This window comes from Sapajus apella, unplaced genomic scaffold, assembly GCF_009761245.1.
Source record: "Sapajus apella isolate SASKATOON/1434 unplaced genomic scaffold, GSC_monkey_1.0 scaffold89, whole genome shotgun sequence".
Classification (NCBI taxonomy): Eukaryota; Metazoa; Chordata; class Mammalia; order Primates; family Cebidae; genus Sapajus; species Sapajus apella.
This window is the reverse complement of record NW_022437029.1, coordinates 2,076,887-2,104,320: the sequence shown is the minus strand read 5'-3', so window position 1 is coordinate 2,104,320 and position 27,434 is coordinate 2,076,887. Positions and strand designations below refer to the sequence as shown.

The 27,434-nt window shown below is 38.5% G+C and overlaps 1 protein-coding gene across 3 annotated transcripts in view; it reads left to right on the top strand.

The window, feature by feature from the left end:
* MGAT4A (alpha-1,3-mannosyl-glycoprotein 4-beta-N-acetylglucosaminyltransferase A) overlaps positions 1-27,434 on the top strand; it is a 116,085-nt gene that overhangs the window by 46,486 nt on the left and 42,165 nt on the right. For all 3 annotated transcript variants that reach the window (XM_032255391.1, XM_032255392.1, XM_032255393.1), the window contains exons 3-5: positions 6,013-6,180; positions 8,977-9,117; positions 20,883-21,016. In XM_032255391.1, the coding sequence (XP_032111282.1) occupies positions 6,013-6,180; positions 8,977-9,117; positions 20,883-21,016 (443 nt within the window). The remainder of the gene's footprint in view (positions 1-6,012; positions 6,181-8,976; positions 9,118-20,882; positions 21,017-27,434) is intronic.

The window sequence follows — 27,434 nt, the reverse complement described above, 5'->3', positions numbered from 1 at the left end:
CTCTCTCTCTCTCTCTCTCTCTCTCTCTCTCTCTCTCTCTCTCTCCCTCCCTCCCTCCCTCCCTCTCCCTCTCTTCCTTCCTGCCTTCCTGCCTTCCTTCCTCTTTCTTTCTTTTCTTTTTTCTTTTCTTTTCTTTGAGTTTTCACTTTTGTTGACCAGGCTGGAGTACAAATGGCGTGATCTCAGCTCACTGCAACCTCCGCCTCCTAGTTTCAAGCGATTCTCCTGTCTCAGCCTCCTGAGTAGCTGAGATGACAGGCGTGCACCACCACACCCGGCTAATTTTTGTATTTTTAGTAGAGACGGTGTTTCTCCGTGTTGGTCAGGCTGGTCTCAAACTCCTGACCTCAGGTGATTCGCCTGCTTTGCCCTCCCAAAGTGCTGGGATTACAGGTTTTAGACACCACGCCTGGCCCATAATTTTCTACAATTAAAAAAGTTAGATTTTGTCTACAACAAAAACGAAACAATAAACAAAACTGGGTACTTCCCAGTAAGATGGTAGTATGAGAGTTCCCTCAGTTTCCCACCATGACCCCCCACAGAAACCAGTTGAAATGATTCAAAGAAAGGCAAAAATTATAATTTTGCTACTAATTTTGACAATAGGGAATTGTCAAACATATATCATTAATTTGGAGGAATTTTTTCTTCTGTTATGTTAAAGTAAACTGAATGCTGGAAGCAGATAAATAACTCTCTTCTTCAAGAGAGCTGTATAGTATTAGCTGTTTAGTATTATGGGAAATACAAATGGAGAAAATTCTAGGGAAAATTCTAGAAAACTGAGTTGGCTTTCTAGATGGAATATAAGTTGCGCTTTTGTTGTGGATAACTTTTTTAATATGACAGAATGGAGTCAGCAACCAAGGACGGATGTGAGAGAGATCGTAAATGGCCCCCCCGGAGCCTTTTCATAGCTGTAGGCCTTGGACTAAGAACAGCAATAGCATCTGGGCTAGAAACTAAATACCTGTGGCATAATCCAATAGTCCATGGGCCTCCAGGGATCTTTTATAAGCTAACTTTCCAAAAGCATGGACAGTTCCCCTCAAAGCAGGGAAGCATTTTAGAATTAGGGGTCGGGTATTTCTCTATGGTACTGGTTATTCTTCCTACTTGGTGAAGCTGGCCTCTAGGAGGGTAATTTCAAAACATAACAGGAAGATGCATGTGGAGATGGAGACCGCCCTCAGACTCCTCTTTCTTTCTACCACTCAGGAGCTGATGAAAGACTTAGCCTATATCTGCCATTCAGTCTCCTGGTTACTTTAAAGAATCTTCGTATTCAAAAAATGATAAAATGAAGAGTTGCAAGGATAGTACAAATAACTAACTTCTCTACACATTTCACCTATTGTGAACATTTTGCCTCTATCATCTTTCTTTCTACAGGTATTTGCTTCTTTTCAGAACTATTTCAGAGTAAATTGCAGAAATCATGCCTCTTTACCCCTAAATAATTTTATGTTTATTTCCTAAGAACCAAGACATTCTCTTACCACAGTTCAAGTGTCAAATTCTGGAAATTTGATGCTGGCACAATCATACCCATTCTGTAGTCTGTGTTCTGTTATTTTTCCAGTGATGTTCTTCTCAACAGTGTTTATTTCTTCAGGTTCAGGATCCAGTCCAGGACAGTGGTTTGCATTTAGTCTTTCTTACTGTCGGTCATTTCCTAGGCCTTTGTCTTTGATGACCCTGATATGTCTTAAAGTAGAAGCCATTTGTTTTATGCATAATTCCCCAGTTTGGATGTGTCCAGTGTTTCCCTGAGATTGGAATCAGATTATGCATTTTTGGCAGGAATTCCACATAATGAGGGGTGTCCTCTGGGCTTCACTTCATAAGGCATATGATCTCCATCCTATTATTGCCAACTTGAACTTTGATCACTTGATGAAGGTGGTGTCAGCTAGGTTTTTCCACTGTGAAATTATCATTTCCCTCTTTGTAAAGTAATGAGTACTTTGTGGGGAGGTATTTTGAGATGATATAAATACTATCCTGTTTCTCATCAGATTTCAACCTGTTAGTTTTAGCATGCATTTTTGATGTTTGCCTGAATCAGTTATTGCTATGATGATTGCAAAATGGTGGTTTTTCCGTTATTTCTTCTACATTTAGTAATTGTCCTTCTTCTTCTTCTGTTTCTTTTTTTTATTTTATTTTTGAGATGAAGTCTCCCTCTGTCACCCAGGCTGGAGTGTAGTGGCATGATCTCGGCTCACTGCAACCTCTGCCTCCTGGGTGGAAATGATTCTCCTGCCTCAGCTTCCTGAGTAGCTGGGATTACAGGTGCATGCCACCATGCCAGGCTAATTTTTGTATTTTTAGTAGAGATGGTGTTTCCCTATGTTGGTCAGGCTGGTCTTGAACTACTGACTTCATGATCCACCCACTTCAGCCTTCCAAAGTGATGGGATTACAGGCATTAGCCACTACGCCCTGCTTCTTCTTCTGTTTCTTACAGAAGAAGGCCAATTTGTTTATTTGTCCATTTTTATTTGTTAATTGTTGATATAGACTCATGGATTCTTATTTTATTCAATGGGTTATAATCCATTACCATCAATATTTATTTTGATACTTAAATTGTTCTGCATTTGGCCAGTGGGGGTATCTTCACTGCCCTCCTGTGCCCTTTGGAGAAGTCCTGTCATTTTTTTCTTTTGATAATACTTTCTTGCTGACAGAAGAATATTCCAGGCTTATCTTGAAGTTATTTCTCCAAAGAGTTCTTTAAAAACTTTTTTTTAATAGAGGTGGGGTCTTGCTATGTTACCCAGACTAGTCTCAAACACCTCGGTTTCCCGAAGTGCTGAGATTACAGGCATGAGCTACCATGCCCGGCCTCCAACAAGCTCTAGTTTATTTTAGTGGAAAATAGTGTTGAGAAACCAGTATCTAGGCACTGCATAAGTCTTAAGGGTAGGATTCTAATGTTCACATAGGGAAGAACTCAAAGATATGTTTTTGGACACACGCTATGTTTGGACACTGTGTTTATATTGATCTGCCCTTGTCCACACTGTCTGGACTGGCAGTTAAGCTTTTTAGTTTAACTTTTAGTTTTTGCAACCATATAGGATATTCTGATATCAGAGCAAGTTCCCCCATATTATCTTCTAGATTTTTCTTGGCCCTATAAAAACATTCTTCTTTTAGATAAGTATTAGAATTATACATCCAGTTCAAAAAAAATGTTATTTTGAAAGATAATGAATTGAATTTCTTTTGCTTAGGGTAGAATTCATCTTTGCGTAAGATTGAGCCTTCCTGTTTAGGAATAAGAGATGATTTTATTTATTTTTTTAATAGATGTCAGTAAAAGGCTTGTACTTTTCTTCACATAAATCTTATGTCTCTTATAACTGTTTAGTATAATTGTTTATAGTTTTGTGTTTGGGAATAGTATCTCTTTAACATTTCTTATATTATGAATTTACACATTCAGAAAATGCCTAAACCATGAATGCATACCACTGAATTTCCCTAAACTATCACGCAGATCAAGAAATAGAACCTAGCTGGCACCCTGGAGCTCCCTTTATGCCCTTTCCCTATCACAGCCTTCTCTGCCCTTCCTCTTCTCCTTTCCTTCCGAGCAAATTAAGGCAAATACGGTGACATAGATGCTTTTGTTATTCCATGTAGTGAACCATGGCAGTTAAGCCAGAGAGATTTTTTTTCTGCCGTGGAATCTAAAGAGGTGTTTACTGTGAGGACCTTTATGTAAGGCCCAAGGAACAGTATGATTGAGTATTATTAAGACTGCAGGCTCATTTTTTGTAAGTCTGTTTTTTACTGCTTCTATCCATGATTAAAGCAGAAATTATAATGTTAAATTAAAAATAGCTTTTCTGGCTGGGCACAGAGGCTCATGCCTGTAATCGCAGTACTTTCAGAGGCCGAGGCTGGCGGATTACCTGAGGTCAGGAGTTCGGGACCAGCCTGACTAACATGGCAAAACCCCGTCTCTACTGAAAATACAAACATTATCTGGGTGTGGTGGCACACATCTGTAATCCCAGCTACTCCAGAGGCTTGAGGCTGGAGAATCTTCTGAACCTGGGAGGTGGTGATTGCAGCATCGATCTGAGATCTTGCTACTGCACTCGAGCCTGTGTGACAGAGTGAGACTCTGTCTCAAAAAATTTGTTTAGGTGTCAAAATAGTAGCTTTAGATTATTTAGCTTACTATGGAAGTTGGAAGCACTGTTGCAGTTCATCTTAATTTAATGAGGTTGCAGACATTCCTGCAGCCTCCACTACTATTCAGTACCTCTGAGCAAGTACATGAATAGCCTCTTCTCTTCCACCATCTCTTAAGTGTTGGTTTCTAGTTTTGTCCTTGGGCCTCTTCTACTGTGTACTTTGTCTCCGTTCTGTCTCATTTCTCCTCATTGTTTCAACGCCTACATTTATCCTCATCAAAGCCCACTTTTATTTCCTAGACCAGGTCTTTTTGATCTGTGATTCTCTCAAATTATTAAAATGAATGACTTTTTTTTTTTGGAGACGGAGTTTCGCTCTTGTTACCCAGGCTGGAGTGCAATGGCGCGATCTCGGCTCACCGCAACCTCCGCCTCCTGGGTTCAAGCAATTCTCCTGCCTCAGCCTCCTGAGTAGCTGGGACTACAGGCACGCGCCACCATGCCCAGCTAATTTTTTTGTAGTTTTAGTAGAGACGGGGTTTCACCATGTTGACCAGGATGGTCTCGATCTCTTGACCTCGTGATCCACCCGCCTCGGCCCCCCAAAGTGCTGGGATTACAGGCTTGAGCCACCACGCCCGGCTGTCTTTTTTTTTTTTTTTTAGATGGAGTCTCACTCTGTTGCCAGGCTGGAGTGCAGTGGCGTGATCTCGGCTCACTGCAGTCTCTGCCTCCTGGGTTCAAGTGTTTCCCCTGCCTTAGCCTCTGGAGTTGCTGGGATTACAGAAGCTCACCACACCTGGCTAATTTTGTATTTTTAGTAGAGACAGGGTGTCTCCATGTTGGTCAGGCTGGTCTCGAACTCCCGACTTCAGGTGATCCGCCTGCCTTGGCCTCCCAAAGTGCTGGAATTACAGGCGTGAGCCACTTCACTCAGCCTATGAATGACTTTTGACTAGGGCCATTGTACTTCTGGCTCACTGGATTTTTATTTCATTATTTTTTGAGAGAAGGTCTTACTCTGTTGCCCACGCTGGGATGCAGTTTGTGATCATAGCTCACTGAAGCCTCCAACACTTGGGCTCAAGCAATCCTCCCACCTCAGCCTCCTGAGTAGCTATAGTCATAGGCGCACACCATCATGCCTAGCTAATTTTTTAATTTTTATTTTTGGTAGAAATGGGGTCTTGCTGTGTTGCATAGGCTGGTCTTGAACTCCTGGGTTCAAGCTATACTCCAGTATTCCACCTTGGCCTTCTAGAGTACTGGGATCACAGGTGTGAGCCACCACATCTGCCACTTGCTGGGTTTTTAGAGATCAGAAATTTGACCAAAGTCTGGCCTAGGGAAACCTTTGAGAACTAGGAAGTACAGAGGAAAATTTTGGTCTATGGAAATTAATGATTATGCTATAAAATATGTTATATTCATTTTATTATTATACATATTACCATCAGTTTCTGTTTCATCTCTCTAATTGATATGAATACAGTCTTTATAGTTGTTTGTGCCCTTTGACAGATCATGTTAGTATGATGCTTTGAAGTGTTTATTCTAAAACCTTTTATCATTTCATCCATCTTTAATTATATGAAGTACTGGAGAGTGCTCACATTTTTACAAATAAGAGCATAATAATAATAAGCATTAAAAGCATTCTTACAAATAATAAGAGCATATAAGCTTTGTTATATAACAAGTCAGAGCTCCTTTTTATCTTCAGTTCTGTATCAATGAATAAATTTTTTTTCTGAAAAACTCAAATTAAAACATTGTAATTTTACAGTTCTGTTTAGATTATGTTGTTCATTTTGTTTTAAGACATATACTATAACTGTTTTGGTTTTGCTTCTAGAAAAACTGATTGCTTATCAACGAGAATTTCTTGCTTTGAAAGAACGTCTTCGAATAGCTGAACATAGAATCTCACAGCGCTCTTCTGAATTAAATACCATTGTACAACAGTTCAAGCGTGTAGGAGCAGAAACAAATGGAAGTAAGGATGCATTGAATAAGTTTTCAGGTACAAACAGTATTTTTTGTATTAGAAAAAGATTATATTTTCAAACAGGCATGTGGAATATTTTCTTGAAAGACATGTATCTGTTACCCTTTTCAACTTCTGTTACCCTCTCAGAGAGAAAAATCACCACACAAAACTTTCTCTTCAAGTAAATTATAAAAAATTTTTTTATTACCTGCTAAATTTGATTTTTAAGAGAGTCATATTAACCTAAATTGGTTGGGGTTGTGGCTCATGCCTGTAATCCCAGCACTTTGGGAGGCCAAGGTAGGCAGATCATTTGAGGTCAGAAGTTCAAGACCGGCTTCGCCAACATGGTGAAACTCCATCCCTACTAAAAATATAAAAATTAGCTGGGCGTGGTGGCTTATGCCTATAGTCCCAGCTACTCAGGAGACTGAGGCAGGAGAATCACTTGAACCTGGGAGGCAGAGGTTGCAGTGAGCTGAGATGGTGCCACTGCATTCTAGCCTGACTGACAGAGTGAAACTCTGTCTCAAAAAAAAAAAAAAAAAAAGTTAAATTACAGTGGAATAAATTTTGTTGGCAGTAGTGTAGAATGTGCATCTTTTGAAAACATTCAAATGAGATTAAAATTTAACTTTTTGTAGATACGTGTTTCTGTGGTGACTTATGTGTGCACTTCAGATGGTCTCTGAATCAATCTTTGAGCTATTTGAAACAATTAGTGCTCTTAAACCTGATTTATAATCAATAATACACATAGTTTCCTAGTGGATACTTTAAGAATATCTGGCCTGTTTCCTCTCTGAGAAATCCCGATCAGAGTAAGATGATGCAAATGTTCTTCTCTCTTTCTGTGCTCTTCTTTTTTTGGTAATTGAGAGCCTCCAGATTTGCATAATCTTTCTAGATTAGCATACTTTTTCATTTAGCTTCACCTGCTCTAAAAACACATGCATTCCTCTCATCTCCAGATTCACTGCCTCACCTTATTTATAAAGATGCATGCTCCTTCTCCTGCTGATAAACTTTGCATTACGTCACCCTGATGTTGAAACCCATTGACTGGTGTAGATAAAAAAATAAATCACCCATAAGCCTGATGCAAAGTGATTTCTACTAACATTTTTTGTTTTCTTATAGTATTTTTTCCATGAATATTTTTCTTCAAAATTGTTATTGTGTATTATGGCCTGATTTTTACTCTTGGAATTATACTAAGAGCATTTTAAAACTATATCACTAAATAGTCTTCAAAATCCTATTTTTAGTGGCTGTGAATATGCCAGCTAATCATATACCATAATAGGTTAAACATTTTTTCTGCAGTTATTCAAATGGGTTGTTTTCCCCCTAGTTTATAACTCTGATGAACCTATTTGTGTATAAATCAATCATATTTCTGGTAGCCTTTAAGTTATTTTCATTAGATTATGACTTTCTTAGAAACAGGATCTGTGTTTTGATGACTATTGATTTTTGAACACGTGGTACACTTGCTGAAATAAAATCGATAATCACCAAACATTTGTTGAATACATAGAAGCTAAATTCTTAAAAGGGAAATTACCGAGTAATAGGACAGAAATGTTTTAGAGTTTTTGATGCTGCTTTGAATAGCTGGAACATTTATCTTGTTATCACCAATATTTAATATTATTATTTAATCTGCTAATTTCATAGGTGGAGATTGATAGATATATTAAAATTTGTAATTGTTTCTTTATTCATATTAAACTTTAATTTTACATATGACAATCATTTGCATTTCTTTTGTGAATTTTTGGTTCTTCTCATGTTTTTAATGAACTTGAGGTTACAAATTCCTACTGCTAACTTCCTTGTTTCTAGGGTTAACTTCTAATTTAATGAAATTTTAAAACAATTTCATTTATACTACCAAGTTTTTATTTCATATCATTAAACGCTTCATTGGTTCCTCTAATAAAAACAGAAACATCCTATGTGTAAAACGGAGTGAGAAAAAAAATGCAGCAATTTGAAAGCTGTGATCTATACTGGACATTCTCAACTTGTGCTGTTTAAATTATTTTACTTGACGTTTTCAGAAAAAAAAAATCTTCATGTGAAATTTTGATAAAATGTAATGTATAAAGAAAGTGAATGGTAGGCATGGTGTCTCATGCCTGTAATCCCAGCACTTTGGGAGGCCAAGATAGAAGGATTGCTTAAGCCAGGAATTTGAGACCAGCCTGGGCAACATGGTGAGACCCCTGTCTCTACATGTTTTTTAAAAAAGTAGTCAACGTGGTAGCATGTGCCTACAGTCCCAGCTACCCAGGAGGCTGAGGTGGGGAGGATTGCTTGAGCCTGGTAGGTCAAGGTGACAGTGAACTGTGATTGTGCCAGTGGATACCAGACTGGGCTTCAGAGCAAGACCCTGTCTCATAAAAAAAAAAAAAAAAAAAAAAAGAAAGAAAAGAAAAGGAAAAGAAGGAAAGTGAAAGTGATTGATGGTCACTGTACTTACTATTATTACGTTTTCATAAGTGGACAGCATATTTAAAGTCTGTCTGGCAAACTTGGGTTCTAACACATTATAGAGGTGAGTCCTTAGCATCCCTCCTTCTTATGGTATTCTGGTTGGCCGTTTTGGCTTCCTTCAGCCATTTTTATCAACATCATGATCTGTGAGACTTTGGTTGTGAAAGTGTCCTTTTCATCTTAAATGGAGATCTCATTCACCAAAGCGTGAAACTACGAAAGAAAATTCTTTAGTACTAGTTCTCATTAATTTTTACTGCTGTTTTTATAAAATCAGCAACTTCTATAAGGTAATTCTTGTGTATTAATTATACTTGTATGTTTCAGATAATACCCTAAAGCTGTTAAAGGAGTTAACAAGCAAAAAATCTCTTAAAGTGCCAAGTATTTATTATCATTTGCCTCATTTGTTGAAAAATGAAAGAAGTCTTCAACCTGCTGTACAGATTGGCAATGGAAGAACAGGAGGTATGTTTAATTTTTTTTTTTTATTGCAGTTGTACTACTGCCGTTAATTGTGTTTTAGACGATTATGTTGACCATCAGAAGTCTGGCAGGTCAAAAAATAAAAGTTCTTCATCTGTGCACGTCTGTTTGGGTCTTATTCTAAACTCCATGCTGAAAGGAGTTAGACATTTTCCTTCATAGACCAAAGTAATATTGCTGAAAGGGATCATGTGAAATCTAGTTCAGGCCCCATCCCAGATAGACAAATGTTGATACCTTTGTCATTTTTCTGTTTTAGAAATTTGGAAAGTAGAGAGATGAATTTTTTTCCTTTTATTTCAAAATTAACAGCTCTTTTGGTCATGCCATGAAGGTTTGTCTTATGTCTTCCCCACTTTTTCGTACAGAGGTATAAGCAGATAGTAACTTTTATATAACTTTTTATGCAGTAGTAGAAATACTTTGATTTGCTTCTTTTTTCCTAATTTATCCAAAAGGTAATATATAGCTTATTTTCTCCTCTTGTCAGAGTCAACAGAACTTCTTCAATTTTCCTCATAGAAACTATTTACCTTTTTTTGAGACAGAGTTTTGCACTGTTGCCCCGGCTAGTGTGCGGTGGCTCAATCTCAGCTTGCTGCAACCACCGCCTCCCAGTTCAAGCAATTCTCCTTCGTCAGCCTCCTGACTAGCTGGGATTACAGGCATGCACCACCATACCCAGCTAATTTTTTGTATTTTTAGTAGAGACGAGGTTTCACTATGTTGGCCAGGCTGATCTAGAACTCCTGACCTCGTGAACCATCCGCCTTGGCCTCCCAAAGTGCTGAGATTACAGGTGGGAGCTACCACGCCCGGCCACCACTTTTTTTGTTGTTGTTGTTTTTTAAGCAACGAAAGCACAGATTTATTGAAACCGAAGTACACACCACAGAGCGGGAGCAGGCTTCAGCAAGTGGCCGAAGAGCCACTTACCACTCATACTTTTATTCCTCTTTTGTCTTTGTTAATCTTTTCTTTGTAGATTTTAAAATGCAGAGGGCAGAATATTATTTTCTTCTTCTGTAAATTTTTAACAAGTGATGAAATGATTACTTCATGGATAGCTAAATTCATTTTTGGGTTAGTGTTTTTGAAAAGCTGAGTCTACTTTTGATTCAATAGGATTCTTAAGTATTTTGCTGTCTTTTTTGAGGGGATCACATCTTCTCATTGATTTATAAATGTAAGCTGTTGCATTCATCTTGTTTTAGTTCTGCTATCTTTCTATTTCATTAATCATTTGAAATGATACACTACCTTCCTTCTTAAGGAGGTGGAAACTCTTAAAGTATCATATTAAGACAAACTCCTCCTTTCCTTTCTTTAATGATTCAAAAAATATTTATTGAAGCCAGGCATTCTGCAGGTGCCAAGTGTACAGAGACTAACAAGTTGTGTGGAGTCCTCTGTTTTTTCTTTTTAGAACATCGATTGTCAGTTATTCTTGACGATCATATCTCACCCTTTAATAATCACTATTCGGGTAAGATGTCTTAAGTAATCCTGGGTTTGTTTGTTTAGACTATTTCTTCATTCATAAGAATATCAAATGAAAAGAAATTAGAGGTATTTTTAAAGTCATTTAAAACTTCCAAGGTCTCTAATAGTTTCTTATTTTGTAAATGTGACATTCTTTTCCTTTTGAAGATACGTTATCCCATTTGTTTACCTGGCATTATCCATTATAAATATAAAATCTTGGTCAACTAAATATCCAATGGTTAACATTCTTATAAAGCTGCCACTATTTTTGAAAGGTAAGAAAAACAGATACCTTGGTAGAAAAAAATGGATGGACAAATAACCCATATTTATGTTAAAAATTTTGCTCCCTAACTCCTTAGGGAATGGCTCCTAATATTTTTAGTTACAGGACTCTTTGGATATCCTAGGAAAGCTGTCAGTCTCTACTTTGAAAAATGCCCATAGAAAATTTAATTTTGTTTATGGGATATAATTTCTGGGATTTTATGGAACCCCAGAACTTATCTAGGGCTTCATATTCAGAACTTCTGTTTCTTAGATAAAGAAAAGCTGCTTCTTGCTAAAAATTCTATTTTCCAGTGATCAGGCCAATTAATTAGGGAACAGCACTTAGAACAGCTAAGCCATCGTAAGGCTGAAGAGGAAGGACAGTGCTGCAGGTGGCTACTGACCCCGGGGAGCAGCTTGGATTCTTACACCCAGAACAGAAAACTGCTGTCTCAGCCCCCAGCACCACATCCATATCCTCCCACCACATTTGCCAAGGCAGGCTGTGGCAAACAGACGCGGCCACTACAAACGGGCACAAGGGCGACTTCAGCAACGAGGAGTTGACAAATATTTAAGAAAATCAATACTACAAATGACTTAATACTACTAAAGAAAATTGAGTTTGCAGAACAAACAGAATGAATATGATTTAAAAATAAAGCATCAACATATTTTAGAAATGAGGGAAGACAACTTGCCTATAACATAATAACTGACTATTATCAATGGATCTGTTAGAAATCTTTGTGCTTACAACTTCAGTGATTATATTTAAAAATTCCATATAGAGGGACTGATAATGGAATTTTAGCTAGACATAGCTAATGCTCAAATTAGTGAGCAGAAAGACAGAGCAGTGTATTTCTTCCAGAATGCAGCATAAATGCATGAAGAATGGAAGTAGACAAAAGTTTTAATGTCCATCTGGTTGTAATTTCAGAAGGAGCGAACAAAGAGAGTGAAAAGTGGGAATTACCAGCTTGCAGAAGTAAATTTATTTGAGTTGAAGAAACATTCAGATCTTCAGATTAAAAGGCCCATTTTGGGCAGAGCAAGATGGCTGAGAAAAGTCTCTCTCTGGGTTATCTACCAAAATGGCACCACTGCTTGGTAGAGGACAGCAGATAATTCTTGGAGTATTTGCTGCAATAAAAGTCCATGAACAGTTGCTATGGACTAGGCACCTTGCCAGATACTTCAGAACACAAAGTTAGATGTGGTTCCGAGTCTTGTGGAGCTTCAGCACAGTAAAGAAGACACGTGTTAGTCAAATAGTCAATTATACAAAAGGTGTATAATTACAACTTTAATTACTGATATAAAGGATGTTTTGAGAATGTTTAAGAGGGACTTTTGGCCTAATTAGGGAGTTTAAGGACCTCTGAAAAATTACGTTTGGCCTGAGGCTGATAGAATCTGTCATTTACTGGTGAAGATGGGTGTGTTAGTTTCCTATTGCAGTTATACCAAATTGCCACAAACTCACTGTGTTTAAAACAAAACAGAGATTTCTCATCTTAACAGTTTGGGAAGACAGAAGTTCTAAAACCAGGGTGTCAAGAGGGGTGTGTTCCTTCTGGAATCTCTAGGGGAGGATCCTTTTTTGTTTTTGCCTTTTCCACATTCCTTTGTGGCCTCTTACTTCATCTTCAAAGTATGGTATCTTCAAATTTCTCTAACTATAACCCTCTAGCTTCTGTTGTTCCATCTTCTTCTCTCACTCTGACCCTCCCTCCTTCCTCTTATAAAGACCCTTGTGATTATACTGGGCCCAGTAGGTAATCCAGAATAATTGCCCCATCTCAAGAACCTTAATCACATCCACAAAGTCCCATTTTGCGATGTAAGGTAATGTATTCACAGGTTCCAGGAATTAGGGCATGGACATCTTTGGGACACCATTATTCTCTCTATCACAATGGGAAAAAAAGAATATTCCAGAATATTGAAAGCACCACAAAAATCCTGTGATGGAAGGGAGTGTGGAATGTTGTAGAAAATGAAAAAAAGTCACTACAGTTGAAGTGTAGAATGAGGAGGTATGTGGAACAAGATGAAGCTAGATATATAAGTTGAGGCCAGACCATGTAGGGCCTCCTAGACCACTTACGGGATTTTGGTTTCTATCCTAAGAGCAGTAGGAAGCCATTGAAGGGTTTTCAGTAGGACTTATTAAGAATGACTTGATTAGATTTGAATTTTACAGAGATCACATTTGCTGCAATGGGAAAAATAATTGAGGATGTGGGAAGAAGAATAGATATGAAAAACCAGATAGGCTGTTTCAGTGATCTACTGGAGAAAGGGTCAACTTGGATGAGGTAGTAGTGGTAGTAGTAGAGATGGGAAGAAGATGGATCTAGAGTTGTTTGGAATATATGGGAATGTTTCAGGAAGGACATAATCATGGCCTGGATTTGTGGACTGAGGTAGGGGAATGGTCAGAAGTGAACCCAGGGTTTCTGAATTGAGTGACTGGATGCATGGTGGGCCATTTAGTGAGATAGGGGACAGTAGATATTGTTTTGCATCATTGATTTGCAAGAGAAGTTTATAAATTAAATTTGGATGTGATAATTTGGAGGTGATTTTGAGATATCACAGTGGAAATGTCAGGTAGGCAGTTGGATATTTAGATCTGGGACTCAAAGGAGAGATCTGAGTTAGATTTAATTTTATGAGTCATTGTTTGGGAGTAAGTTGTTGAAGACAAATGTATGAGATCTCCAACGGCCTAGGACTGAGACTTGGTTTTCCAACAGTTAATTTCCAGGGAAAGAGAAAGACGAATGCAAGGAAGACAGAGACAGAGGAAGGGCAACTAGGCAGTAGAAGAAAAAAATGTATTGTCTTGGGATATGAGGAAAGAAATGAGGAATAAATGATTGAAGTCAAACAATAAGGAAACATGATAGGCTAAAAATTGGCTAGCAATGAACATTTTAAAAGGAGCATAATTTAGTTATAACAAGGTAGACCGAGTTACTGAAGATTGAGAATGCCAAGACTTTTCCTAATTTTTTTTTTTTTTTACTTTAAAGGAAATAGAAACTAAGATTTGAAAATTTCCCAGGAAAGTGGAAGAAAACTGAAATAATAACAGTTGATAGCTTTGTTAAATTACAAATACCATGAGGTAGGGACCTTACCTATCTCATGGCTGTATTTCAAATTGTCTAGTACATAATAGATGTATTATATATGTACAATTAGTACTTTAATTGGAAATACTAGGTGGTTAATCACTGGAACTCTTGCATTCTTCTCTCGCCCTCAGAATTAAAACAAAATTAGTGATCCCAGTGCCTAGTCCAACCCTTTGGCTCTATTTTTATTTGGTTTCCTTGGTCCATCTTGCTCCTCCCTAAAAGGATGATATGACCATATTCTTCACTTTGCTGACATATTTCTTCTGAACTCTAGCAGAATACTTACATTTTCTGGATTGTAAATGGTAGAAGAACCAATGTTCTTCTATCAGATAGGACAGGCTGGGTTATGTTGTGGTAACTAACAACCCCAGAGTCTCAGTGATTGAGATAACAAAGGTTTATTTATTTTTTTGCTCGTAGTACATGTCCATCAAGGTTGACCAGTCATGCAGGGATCCAGGCTGACAGAGCAGTCGCCATCTTGAATGTTTCTGGCTGCTCTACCAAAGAGAATAGACAGTCTCAGGATTTCACACTGTAGTTATTGGTGCTCAGCCCACAGATTACACATGCTGATGACTCATGAGCTATTAATAATCATATCCTCTTTGCCCCATGGCCCTCAACTATAAGAGAACCAAGAAGTGCAACACCCACCATGGGCTCAGAAGGCCAAGGAAACTGCCCTTTTTGGTGGTAGTTTTGTGAATTACCGTAAGCACGGTTACTTAAATTTTGTAGGTTTGGCTGAAATTAGAAGTTTCATTTTTAGTGCTTTTAAGGTCTTACAATACCTTGGTTTAAGCTAAATAATTTAAATTTTAACTCTAAAATAGCATATTAGGGGAAAAATGGCTTATTCTCTAAACATGCTGTATTAGTCTATGATGCTGATAAAGACATACCCAAGACTGGGCAATTTACAGAAGAAGGAAGTTTAATTGAACTTACAGTTTGGCTGGGGAAGCCTCACAATCATGGCAGAAGGCAAGGAGGAGCAAGTCACATCTTTCATGGATGGCAACAAGGAAAGGAGAGCAAGCATGTGCAAGGGAACTCCTCTTTCTAAAACCATCAGATCTCATGAAGCTTATTCACTGTCTTGAGAACAGTACAGGAAAGACGTACCCACCGTGATTTAGTTGCCTCCCATTGGGTCCCTCCCACAATACATAGGAATTCAAGATGAGATTTGGGTGGGGACACAGCCAAACCATATCATTCTGCCCCTGGCCCCTCCCAAATCTCACATCCTCACATTTCAAAATCATGCCTTCTCAACAGTCCCCCAGAGTCTTAAGTTATTTCAGCATTAACTCAAAAGTCCACAGTCCAACATCTCATCTGAGACAAGGCAAGTCCCTTCCACCTATGAGCCTGTGAAATCAAAAGCAAGTTAGATACTTCCTAGATACAATGGGGCTACAGGCATTTGGTAAATACAGCCATTCCAAATGGGAGAAATTGGCCAAAACAAAGGGACTACAGATCCCATGCAAATATGAAATCCAGTGGGGCAATCAAATCTTAAAGTTCCAAAATGATCTCCTTTGACTCTATGTCTCACATCCAGGTCACACTGATACAAGAGGTGGGTTGGGTGGTCTTGGGCAGCTCCTCCCCCGTGGCTTTGCAGGGTACAGCCTCCCTCCTGGCTGCTTTCATGGGCTGGTGTTGAGTATCTGTGGCTTTTCCAGGCACATGGAGAAAATCATTGGTGGATCTTCTATTCTGGGGTCTGGAGGCCCTCTTCTCACAGCTCCACTAGGTGGTGGCCCAATAGGGACTCTGTGTGGGGGCTCTGATCCTACATGTCCTTTCTCCACTGCCCTAGCAGAGGTTCTCCATAAGAGCACTGCTCCTGCAGCAAACCTCTGTCTGGGCATTTAGGCACATCCATACATCCTCTGAAATCTAGGTGGAAGTTCCCAAATCTCAGTTCTTGACTTCCGTGCACCTGCAGGCTCAACACCATGTGGAAGTTGCCAAGGCTTGGGGCTTGCTCCCTCTGAAGCCATGGCCTGAGCTGTACCTTGGCCCCTTTTAGTCAAGGCTGGAGTGGCTGGGACACAAGTCACCAAGTCCCTAGACTGCACACAGCAGGGGAACCCTGGGCCCAGCACAGGAAACCATTTTTTCCTCCTAAACCTCTAGGCCTGTTAAGGTGGGGGGCAGCTGCCACAAGGTCTTTGACATGCCCTGGAGACATTTTTCCCATTGTCTTGGTGGTTACCATTCAGCTCCTCATTACTTCCACAAATTTCTGCAGCTGGCTTGAATTTCACCTTGGAAAATGGGATTTTCTTTTCTATCACATTGTCAGGCTGCAAATTTCCCCAACTTTTATGCTCTTTTCCTTTTAAAACTGAATACCTTTAACAACACCCAAGTTACCTCTTGAATGATTTGCTGCTTAGAAATTTCTTCCACCAGACACCATAAATCATCTCTCCCAAGATCAAAGTTCCACAAATCTCTAGGGCAGGGGGCAAAATGCCACCAGTCTCTTTGCTAAAAGGTAGCAAGAGTCACCTTTACTCCCGTTCCCAGTAAGTTCCTCATCTCCATCTGAGACCACCTCAGCCTGGATTTCATTGTCCATATCACTATCAGCATTTTGGTCAGAGACATTCAACAAGTCTCTAGGGAGCTCCAAACTTTCCCATATTTTCCTGTCTTCTAAACCCTCCAAACTGTTCCAACCTCTGCCTGCTACCCAGTTCCAAATTCACTTCCGTATTTCAGGTATGTTTTCAGCAGCACCACACTCTTCTGTTACCAGTTTAGTCCATTTTCATGCTGTTCATAAAGATATACCTAAGACTGGGCAATTTACAAAAGAAAAAGATTTAATTGAACTTACAGTTCCATGTGGCAGGGAGGCCTCACAATCATGGCAGAAGGCAAGGAGGAGCAAGTCACATCTTAGGTGGATGGCAGCAGGCAAAGAGAGAGCAAGCTTGTACAGGGGGACTCCTGTTCTTAAAACCATCAGATCTCATGAGACTTACTCACTATCATGAGAACAGCATGTGAAAGACTTGCCCTCATGATTCAATTAACTCCCACCTGGTCCCTCCCACAACACATGGGAATTCAAGATGAGATATGGGTGGGGATACAACCAAACCCTATCAACAAACCAAAACAGAAACCAAAAAAACCCAAAGAGAATAGTAGGGATAGAGAATTTGCATTGTGACTTTATTCCATTTTTGTTTGCACACTCTGGATCACCATGGGCTTTGCTTTTATCATAAGTGAAGTCTTTGTACTCCATATGAGTTAGCATTTCCTAGAATGCTCCACATCCTAGTTGTTACACTGGTAATTTTTTTTTTAGATGGTCTTGCTCTGTTACCCAGATTGGAGTACAGTGGTGTGATCACAGCTCACTACATCCTCTATCTCCCAGGCTCAAGTGATCCTCCCACCTCAGCCTCCCAAGTAGCTAGGACTACAGGCAATGTGCCACCACGCCTGGCTAAGTTTTTTATTTTGTGTCGAGACAGTGTCTTGCCACGTTGGTCAGGCTGGTCTCGAACTCCTGGGCTCAAGCAATCCTCCCGCCTCAGCCTCCTGAAGTGCTAGGATTAAAGGCGTCAACCCCCACACCCCGCCTTAAATTCTGAGGTAGATCATTCTATGGAATTTTGCTTCCATTGTAACTCATCCTGTCTTTTGGCATCTCACAGTAACATGATCAGAACAGAAATCCGGATCGGGGACCTTCTCCTCAAGCGTGTTGTTCTGAGTGAAAGTTGCCCCATCTGCTTACTCAAGTCATCCTTCATTCCCCACCTTCCCTCGTCTGCCAGCCGAAGCCCCATTGGTGAGGGTCTCCATCCATTCATCTCCATCTCTTAAAACACTTAACAGGCACATTCAAACCACCATCTTTTCCTTTAGTTAGTGCAGTAACTTCCTGACTGATCTCCCAAAGTGCTTTTACTCTTTGTAAAATTTGGTAATCTGTTAAAATTACAAATTGGATAATGTCACTCCCCTTCTTACAACCTTACAATGGCTTTCTTTTGCACTCAGCATTAAATAAACTTTGTTACATGCAATGTGACCCCTGACTGATTTTCTCAATCTGGGCTTATTCTACTTTCAATCCAGCCTGCTCTTGGTATTTCTTGACTATGTCAAAATCATTCTGTCTTCAGGGCCTTGCTGCTTCCTTTTCTGCAATATTCTTCATCAGCTCTTTCTCATGGTTTCCACTAAGCTGATATCAGAGAGGTCTTCTGTGATCACACTACCTATAGAGGTACCCCCTCCCCTTTCATCACTCTGATAGTACTAACTTATACATATCCTGTAAGATACAGATATTTTAAATCTTTCTCCCCCTTCTAGAATGTGCATTCCATGAGGACAAGGACCTTATCTATGTTATTTACCATTGTATGCCTAAAACCTAGAACAATGCCTTGCATTTAATAGGTGTTCAGTAAATAAGTGCAGAACAAATAGAGCAAATATCTTTTTGAGTGCATGACAACTCTTTGTACCTAAAATGGAAGAGTTGGATGTGGAGTGAGACCTTGAGGCAATCCCTTAAACCTTTTGCACCTTAGTACCTTTTTTTTTTTTTTTTTTTAAATGTGGACTTGCTCTGGAATACAGTGGTGCAATCTCGGCTCACTGCAACCTCTGCCTCCCAGGTTTGAGCAATTCTCCTGCCTCAGCCTCCTGAGTAGCTGAGACTACAGGTGCTCGCCACCATGCCTGACTAATTTTTTGTGTTTTAGTAGAGACAGAGTTTCACCATGTTGGCCAGGATGGTCTTGAGCCCCTGACCTCGTGATCCACCCACCTTGGCCTCCCACAGTGCTGGGATTACAGGCATGAGCCACCACGCCCAGCCCACCTTAGTATTCTTACCTCAAGAATCATGGTGGTAGACCAGATGATCCACGGTCTTTATGCTTCCTTCTGGCATTAGAATTCCATGAATTATAAGTATTTTTTAGTATCTCCAAAAAATAGTTGCATGATTAAGACTAAATTGTTAACATTTCAAAATACATCTCTGTTGTTATATAACACTTAGCATACTGAAACTTTAAGGCATAATTTTTAAAAACTTTGAAATACCTCTATAATGCAATTTAAGTGTTCCAAATTAAGTGTTCCTGTGGTATAAAAATGGTGCAAAAAAAAAAAATGAGAGCGAGGGGATTAGAATCACAACACTCAAAAACTGTCAGTTACACATAAAAAGGAAAAAAAACCTAATAATAATGGTGGCAATTTTTTCACAGGTTAAATGATTTAAGAAATACATACACATGGCACTCTACCTTGAAAAAGGCCTGAGACTTGCTTGTTAAAGTGGGCTACTAAATGGTTGCAGCTTGTATAAGTTATTGTGAAGGGCTGTGAGATAGGCTATTTGAAATCTGATGGAAGGTTGCAACACTGAAGTGAATGGGTATGGCTGGATAGTTGTGGTGAACTGAAACAGCTGGTAGGTACTTTGAGGTGTGTGCACTTTGTATGCAGTATTTCTACACAGTTGGGTTCAATTTTCTGAACTCGATTCAGCTGGGTATAGTTTTCTGTTGTTCACCTGGTGTTTCAGAGGAGAAACTGCAGGTAAACTAATGTGAAATTCACGTGATAGGCCCTGATTTTTTTCCTAATATGTTAATCATGTAGAAATAAATTTGCATTGAAAACAAGCACTATAGAAACATTGTCTGTAATTTTAGACTTTAAAAATGTTGCACATATAGTACACAAGTTTTCTTTCCTTTCTTTTTGTTTTTGTTTTTGTTTTTTTTTCAGGTGGAGTCTTGCTTTGTCACCCCGGCTGGAGTGCAGGGGCACAATCTCAGCTCACTGCCTCTGCCTCCCAGGCAATTCTTATGCCTCAGCTTCCCAAGTAGCTGGGATTACAGGTGTGCGCCACCACACCTGGATAATTTTTGTATTTTTAGTAGAGGCGGGGTTTTGCCATGTTGGCCAGGCTGGTCTGAAACTCCTGAGCTCAAGCAGTCCACCCACCTCTGCCTCCAAAAGTGCTGAGATTACAGGCATGAGCCACTGTGCCCGGTCATAGAGTTTCCATAATTCCCTTACTCAGTGGCCCTAAATGTTTACTTTCTACATGGCCATAGTACAGTGATCAAAAACCAGGAAGTTAATGTTGAAGCTACACTGTTATCTAACCTTTGCTCTTATTTGGATTTTTTCGTGTTACATTGTTACTATTTTTCTCTTCCAGAATCCAACTCAAGATCTCATATTTCACTTAATTGTCATGGTGTCTTAGTCTTTTCCAACTGGGAACAGTTCATTACTCTGTCTTTCATGACCTTGACACTTTAAAGAGTACTGTTATTTTGTGGAGTATTGGCCCAGTTTGTATTTGTCTGATGTTTCTTTATGGTTAAGTTGAGGTTATGCTTTTTTGGCAAGAACAACCACAGAATTGATGTTGTGGTCTTCTCGGCACATCATATGCGTTAAGTCGATAGATAAGACATTAATTTTTGAGATATGTTTAGTGTTTTTAAGTTTTAGTTATATAATACAATTTGCTGTTTATACTTTACAGCCATTCATTTTTAGTGTGAGGTGTAATGTCTTTCATTTTTCTCAGTTCTTTTACTTTTTTTTCATATCATTAATCCATGTGAAAATGAATTACAGTATTATAGGTATGCACTTGTGTTCTTTATTTTTCTTTCTGAAACCTAACACATTTTGATTTGTCAATTAATCCTACCAATTTGAGAGGGTATAATACTTTTGAAATAGAAGCATTTTTTTGTATTGTCCTTGTAAATTTAAAAAATATAATTACTATATCATTTTTTTTTTCAGTTTCAATAGTCATGGGCATTCCCACAGTGAAGAGAGAAGTTAAATCTTACCTCATAGAAACTCTTCATTCCCTTATTGATAATCTATATCCTGAAGAGAAGTTGGACTGTGTTATAGTAGTCTTCATAGGAGAGGTAATTATTTGTTATGTTTTTACCATATATAACCTATAAGAATTGAAATCATAATTAAATAGTTGAATATGCTTTTATAAGCACTTTGTAAAAATCTGATGAGTAAAGGTTAGGTAATATATTCTATCTGATAGTTTAATGTAAATCTAACCTATGCTATGTTTGCCTTCATTTCTCTCCTGAAATTACAAACCAGGAATAGTAATCTTTGTTGTCAATAGGATGATTTACACATAGATCTTTAAGAACATGTTTCCATTTCTAGCTCTAAGACCTAAATTTGGAGATTTGCACTGATGATCTTTGGGAGTCCTGAAACCTGAAAAAGGTTTAGCCTCAGCTTAGGTTTTATCATTCTTTTATTCTCTCCATCCTTCTGTGTACTCCTAAGAAATCGTGTGAATGAGAAATACCATACTTCTTATATTTTAGTCTCCTCAAAAGATTTAGAGAAAGAATAAATCTTGAGCAAGTTCTTTTTAAACCATGAGGAATAAGACCCTTGAGTAAATATTTTCTTAATTATTTTATAGAATTTCAGAGTGGGAAAGGATTTAGGACATAGTCTAGTTCTGGCCCACTAATTTCTAATTTTTAGAGTTTCCCATGTCTTTTTAAATGAAAATGGTCTTGATAATTTCCTTAATAGAGAAGTAAACACATGCATACTTTTCAAAACAATTACATAAATGTATAATGAAAAATAACCTGTTACTCCTCTATATAAATATAACTATTTCAAAATATGTGTTAAGGATTTTTTTCTGTGGCTTGTACAGGTATATATGAATGGGATCATTCTATACATATTTTAATGTAATGGACATTTTTCCATGCTAACAAGAATAAATATCAAAACATCATTCTTTATGGCTATAAAATATTTTATTATATGGTTTTAGCACAATTTAATGTCTGACTGATAGACGTTTAGGCTGTTTCCTAGCTGATACAGGTTTTCTCTTGTTCAAAAATATCTGAATTCTGTGTAATTGTTGCAAAGCAGAACAGGAAATCATATGTCTGCAGAGGTGATGGCTAAACGAAGTGGTTAGAAAGAGACAAAAGGAGTTTTTGGGTGGGTTTCAGGCAGAATATTGCCTAAACCAAAACAGCGAAGTGATGTTGGTGGTAACCATGAAGAGGACTTTATACCGAAGGAATATATATGTATATATTTTGCAACAGGGTCTCACTCTGTCACCCAGGCTGGAGTGCAGTGGTGCAATTTTGGCTCACTGCAGCCTTGATCTCACAAGCTCAAATAATCCTCCTACATCAGCCTCCCAAGTAGCTGGGACTACAGGTGTGCATCACTGTGCCCAGCTAATTTTTTGTTTTTTCTGTGTTGAGATGGGGTTTCACTATGTTGCCCAGGCTGTCTCCTGGGCTCAGGTGAACCTCCTACTCTGGCCTCCCAAAGTTCTGGGATTACTGGTGTGCACGACCACACCCAATCTAAGATATTTTTTATATTACCCTGTTTATTTACATTGTTTCAGCAGTTTGCCCCAGGAGCATTCCAAATACCTTACTTAAAAACTGTAGGATTAGAAATTGAGATTCTATAAGGAAATAACAAATTCATCATGTTGGAAGAGCACCTATTGTTTGTCTTCAAAAAATTGAGTTTCTAGAATTCCTGGGTTCATGGAGTGTATAGTATACAGTATGAAAACAATGTTGGTTTCTTTTATTCAGTGTTATTAGTTTACAGTTGTACACATTCTAGTTTGTGCTTCACAGGAAGAGTGCCTGAGGCCTTTACTATGCCCTCTTTAAATTCTTTGATTTAAGCTGGTTCAACAGGGCTGCTTAGTTAGCTGGCCTAGGGTCAGAAGTAGGAATACAGAAATTGAATAACCAGAGAGTATTAATTAAATTGCTGTGACATATTTGGTTTTTATTTTTATTTTCTGTTGTATATTTCATTTATACTAAAAACATATTTCTTTTGTGTTTTAATTAATTTTTTGATAAATAATATAATCACATGGTTTTAAAAACCTCCATGTGTGTTGTATACACTGAACAGTGTTCCTTCCAATGCTGTGCTTTAGACATTCAGTTTACCCAGATGACTTGATAGTGTACCCATTAAGAGACATGTCATGGCCCTAATTCTGTACAGATGGTATAAGGTTAATATTTCATATTAGAGCATAAACAGCTATTTAGATTTCCTTCTCATTTTGAGAAAATATTTTTCTGGTAAATTATCCTTTTTTTATCCAAGTTTTAAACTTTGCTGTAAGCAGAGGTGAGAAATGCAGGCTCCTGTTCTTTTTGTGATTCTTTCCTCCGATTGCTTTGTGTACATATGTATATTTGTGGCTGGCTAGTTAATGGATCTGTTTTTATTTATTATATTCTAAAAACCTTCTTGGGTTTATTTATTATTTACTTTTTTGTTTGTTTTCTGATTCATTGATGTCTGCTTTTAACGTTATTAATTTTTTCTCCCTTTTTGGTTCCATTTTCTACTTTTCAAACATATTCACCCAAATGCTAACTTGATTTATTTTCATTATTTACTTTTTAGATATAAGAATTAATATGTATTTTGCTGCCTGGTGGCAACTGATTTAAGAGGTTTTTTTTTCTTTTAAATTAATGGGGAAATGTTTGGTCATAATTTTTCAACTGGTGTGTATGTGTATGTGCACGTTTATAAATGTTTATACACACATATATACATACAGTTTTTGTTCTGCTGAATTTCTCCCTTTTGTCTTATTATTTTGGGTAGTTGCTGTGCTGGTTCCTTTTTTATGAATCATCATTGGAGATGAAGCTTTCCCTAGGCTGCTGGTTTACAGGAGGATGAGGGGACAGAGTAGCATTCCAGACAACAACTCTACCTTTCCTTCTGCCACGCATTTGGGCCATGTCTTGCAAATACTGCTAGCCTCTGCAGCTCTTCATGTTAGAACTAAACTGCATCCCTTTGGAGTTGGAGAATTTTGGCTATTAATACCTTAAAGTTTGCAGTTTTTGCATCAGGTTCTCATTGATAACTGTATATGATTTCCAGGAGGAAAAGTGGGAAGGAAGTATTGTTAGTGCTATGTTACCACCCAAACTGTATAAGTAGCTGAGTCTGATGTAGTTAGATAGCTTAGTGTGCTTTCATCCAAGGTTTAGTTACCTGAATGTTTTTGAACTTTTTTCTATCCCAAAGCATCTGAAGAGTACAACAGCTATAGAAACAGTGCAAACTCTTTTAGATGCCTGTTAATCATATTTTTAAATAAAGGCAAATGTGTACATTTCAAGTATTCTTTTACTTACTGAACAAGTGTCCATTGAAATACCAAAATGAGGAAGGTACTGGAAAAGATTAAAAATCTTCAAAGGCCAGACATGGTGGCTCATACCTATAATGCCAATGACGTGGGAGGCTGAGGCAGGAGGATCACTTCAGGCCAAGAGTTTTAGACAAGCCTGGGTAACAGAGCAAGATTCTCTTTCTAAAAAAAAGTTTTTAAAAATTATCCAGGCATTGTGGTACACACCTGTAGTCCCAGCTGCTCAGGCGGTTGAGGTAGAAGGATCACTTCAGCTGAGGAGTTCAAGGCTTCAGTGAGATGTGATTAAGCTGCTGCACTCCAGCTGGGTGACAGAGACCTTATCTCAAAAAAAAAAAAAAAAACTTTAAAAATCCATTAGATAATAAATGTTGACCCAAAATTGAAGCCTAGCAATACACAAGAATATTAATTTTTTTATGCCATTAGCTTTATTTTTCTGCTTTTTGAAAAAAATTATTAGTTATACGTGTACATGGCTAAAGTGTCCAGTAGTTCTACAAAGTTTGTTAAAATAGTCTCCTGTTTTCTTTCTCCGACCCATTCCTCAGCCCCTATTTTCTTTGCTTTCTCTTCCCTATTTCCCCCTCTTCTGGGACCTTTTAGGTTTCTTAGCTCGAGCTGGCTAGCTGGCAAGTAAAGTAAAAAAAAATACTCCCTGTGACTTTCTCTATATTATCCTGTGTTCTATTTTATTAGTTTTCACTCTAATATTACTAACTTTCTTCTGCTGCTTTTACATGGGCTTACTCTTCTTTTTCTAGATTTTTAAGGTGATTGCGTAGATTATTGGTTGGAAGGCTTTCTTCTCTTCTAATATAGTCAATTTAAAGCTCTAACTTTCCCTTTAAGCACCACTTTACCTGCATCCCATAAATTTTTATATGTCATGTTTTTATTTTCATTCAGATCAAAATACTTTCTGATCCTCTTGTAATCTCTTCTTTGACCCATGGGTTATTTAGAAAAGTGTTTAAGAATTTTTTATCCATTTGAAGATTTCCAAAATTTCCTTCTTTTGTTGATTTGTAATTTACTTCATAAAGAACACATACTTTGCATATTTCAGTCCTTTAAAATTTATCAATACTTGTTTGTGATCTAGTATATGGTCTGTCCTGGACAGTGTTTCATGTGTTCTTAAAAAGAATGGATTCTGGCTGGGCGCGGTGGCTCACGCCTGTAATCCCAGCACTTTAGGAGGCCGAGGTAGGCAGATCACAAGCTCGGGACTTGAGATCAACCTCACCAATATGGTGAAAACCTGTCTCTACTAAAAATACAAAAATTAACTGGGCATGGTGGTGTGCACCTGTAGTCTCAGCTACTGAGGCTGAGGCAGAAGAATAGCTTGAATCCAGGAGGTGGAGGTTGCAGGGAGCTGAGATTGCACCACTGCACTCCAGCCTGGGTGACAATATGAGACTCTGTCTCAAAAAAAAAAAAAAAAAAGGTATGAATTCTGTTGTTATCCAGTAAAGTGTTTTCCTCCCTCCCTCCCTCCCTTCCTCCCTTCTGCAATCATCTATCTAATCTATCATGTGTCTGTCTAATCTATCTGTTCATCTAATCTATTTATTTTTTAGAGATGGAATCTTACTCTGCCACCCAGGCTAGAATACAGTGTTGTGATCATAGCTCACTGTAACCCTAACTCCTGGGCTCAAGTGATTCTCCCACCTTGACCTCCCAAAACACTGAAATTACAGGCATGAGCCACCATGCCTGACCCACCATGCCTGACCCTGGCTAATTTTTTTCTTTTTTTTTTAATTTTTGTCTCACTATGTTGCAGTGGCTGGTCTTGGAACTTCTGGGCTCAAGCAATCTTCCTGCCTTATCCTCCTGAGTAGCTAAGAGTGTCTTTCTATAGATACATATTAGATCAAGTTGGTTGATAGCGTTGTTCAGGTCTTCTGTATACTTGCTGATTATTTGTCTAGTTTTTAATCTGTCTAGCCTTTATTCTTGATTTCATAAATGCTAGATTACTGTATTGGTTTATGGGTTGTATTCTGGCCTGTAATTTTTAAGCAGCTAGATTTAAAAAATGTTTATTTATCATTGGTTATAAATCATACAAACCGGCTGGGCATGGTGGCTCATGCCCATAATCTCAGTACTTTGGGAGGCTGAAGTGGGAGGATCGCTTAACCCCAGGAGCTTAGAATCAACCTGGGCAACATAGCAAGGACCCCATCTGTACAAAAAATAAAAATTGTAGCCAGGCGTGGTGGTGCACACCCGTGGTTCCAGCTACTTGGGAGGCTGAGGTGGGAGGATCACTTGAGCCCAGGAATTACAGGCTGCAGTGAACTATGATCACACACACCATTGCACTCCAACCTGGACAACAGAGCAAGACTATGTTTTTTTTAAAAAAAAAAATCATGCAAACTACTATAGGAAAGAAATCATACGTGTTTGTATGTATAATATTCCATAAAGTTTGCTTGTGATTCAGTAAATATTTACAAGCAGGTAAGTTGCTTGTAATTCAGTATGTGTTTTTACAAGCCTCTGCCCATTGAAACTTATTTGAGAAGGACAAGAAAGAAAATTCCCAAATATGTAGTGTGTTAGGTGGATACTAGATGATAATGAGTGCTGAAGAGAGTAAATCAGTAAATAAGAAAAGAGGCTTGCAGGGCCAGGCGTGGTGGCTCATGCCTATAATCCCAACACTTTGGGAGGCCGAGGTAGGCGGATCACAAGGTCAGGAGTTCAAAACCAGCCTGACCAACATGGTGAAACCCAGTCTCTACTAAAAATACAAAAAATTAGCTGGGCATGGCGATGCACACCTGTAATCCCAGTTACTCAGGAGGCTGAGGCAGGAGAATTGGCTTGAACCCAGGAGGCAGAGGTTGCAGTGAGCCAAGATCACACCACTGCACTCCAGCCTGGGTGACAGAGTGAGAATCCATCTCAAAAAAAAAAAAAAAAAGAAAAATGGAAAGAGGCTTGGGGTTACCCAGGGAGGGTGGGCAGGACATTTGGGCAAAAGCCTGAGGGATGTAAGAGTTGGACAATCCAAGCAGAAGAACAATATATGCAAAGGCCCTGTGGCAAGAGCATTGGTTGGCACATTTTGCCAAACAGCAAGAAGA